The sequence below is a fragment of the Protobothrops mucrosquamatus genome, unplaced genomic scaffold, assembly GCF_001527695.2.
Source record: "Protobothrops mucrosquamatus isolate PMUCROS unplaced genomic scaffold, P.Mucros_1.0 scaffold1587, whole genome shotgun sequence".
Lineage (NCBI taxonomy): Eukaryota > Metazoa > Chordata > Lepidosauria > Squamata > Viperidae > Protobothrops > Protobothrops mucrosquamatus.
Genome location: NW_015387750.1, coordinates 185831 through 187368, shown reverse-complemented (window position 1 = coordinate 187368; position 1538 = coordinate 185831). Strand labels below are relative to the sequence as shown.

Below are 1538 nucleotides of genomic sequence, written 5' to 3'. Positions count from 1 at the left end.
TGCAGAAGGCAGTTGTGCATATTGCTGGCTGACTGAGCTGACTGAATTACAGTTCTTGTTTGACTGTTTGCCAACTACTGTATCTTGCAAAACATTAAGAAGCTAGGCAGGCTGTTGCTGCAGGCCAACCTTTGCTGCAACTGTATTTAAGTGTTATGCTTTTGTGCAGTCAGAAATCCCAAGAACTTCATCATTTCTAAGAGTAGAACATTTCTGGAGAAATAACTCACTGGCTTTTTTTTATTTATTTATTTCTGGAGAGCATCCAAAAGGTCAAAATCGTTAAAGGTGTCCAGAGGCTCTGGATCTCTTTTAGGCTTCCAGGGTGTTCCAGGACACTTTGGTGGTTCTGGTAGATCTGGCAGGTGATCTAAGAAAGTGGGGGAATCTGTAGAGGTGCTGTGTGTTGGGGAGACATCAGGAAACCCAACCTTTTCTTCATGGAGACCTCTGCCGTTAACCTCCTGTTCCACAAAAGGTTTTGAAGTGGGCAGCTGATTTGGAGTTTGAACAGGTGATAAAACTGTAACTTCTTCAGAAGAACTCTCTTTTGGCTTTTTATGCCCATGTTTGTGGCCCTTTTTGTGTCCACGGGCATGGCCAAAGCCCCGCCTGTTTTTGTGAATGTGGTGTCCCCTCGGATCAGGATGGAATTCCTCCGCAACACTTGGTCCTTCGATTGGAATAGCGGCACGGGCTGCACTTCGGAAAGGGGTGAAACCTGGAGGTACTCTGAACGCTGCCTGAAATATCGTTCAGTTATTGGGAATTTTCCAAACAATGTATTTATTTAAATGCACTTAGCACATTTTATTCCACATTCCTACTTTAGTGAAGCACTAATTATACTGTCATTCTATATCAGCCAATTCTCTCCATTGTACAGGAGGCAGAAAACTAAAACCATCCCAAAGAAAAAGAAGTGCAAGGAAGCGAAGTGGTTGCCCGGTGAGGCTTGACAAATAGCCGAGGAAAGAAGGAAAATGAGGGACAAAGGGAATAGCAAGGAGAGAGAAGCAGGCCTTCTTAAATGAACAATGCAAAGAAATAGAGCAAAACAACAGAATGGGAAAGACTAGAGATCTTTGCAAGGAAATTGAATATATCAAAGGAATGTTTCATGCAGACGGGGATGACAAAGGACAAAAATGTGAGAGACCTAACAGAAGCAGAAGAGGTTAAGAAGAAGTGGCAAGACTATACAGAAGAACAATACAAGGAAGATCTTAAATGTCCCTGATAATTATGAAGGTGTAATTGCTGACCTCAAGCCAGACATCCTGGAACACGAAATCCAGAGGGCCTTAGGAAACATTACCAACAACAAAGATAGCAAAGGCGACAGTATTCCAGCTGAGCTATTTTACAATCCTAAAAAAAATGATGCGGTTAAAGTGCTGCGCTCAATGTGCCAGCAAATTTGGAAAACTCAACAATGGCTTCAGTTTACGTTCCAATCCGAAAGAACGGAATGCCAAAGAATGTTCAAACTACTGTACAATTGTGCTTATTTCACATGTTAGTAAGGTGATGCTCAA

The 1538-nt window shown here is 42.3% G+C and overlaps 1 protein-coding gene across 1 annotated transcript in view; it reads right to left on the bottom strand.

Moving 5' to 3' along the window:
* Positions 1–248: 248 nt before the first annotated feature.
* Positions 249–1538, bottom strand: part of KNG1 (kininogen 1) — a 22995-nt gene continuing 21705 nt past the window's right edge. The window contains exon 10 of the mRNA XM_029285378.1: positions 249–702. Coding sequence (XP_029141211.1) covers positions 249–702 — 454 coding nt within the window. The remainder of the gene's footprint in view (positions 703–1538) is intronic.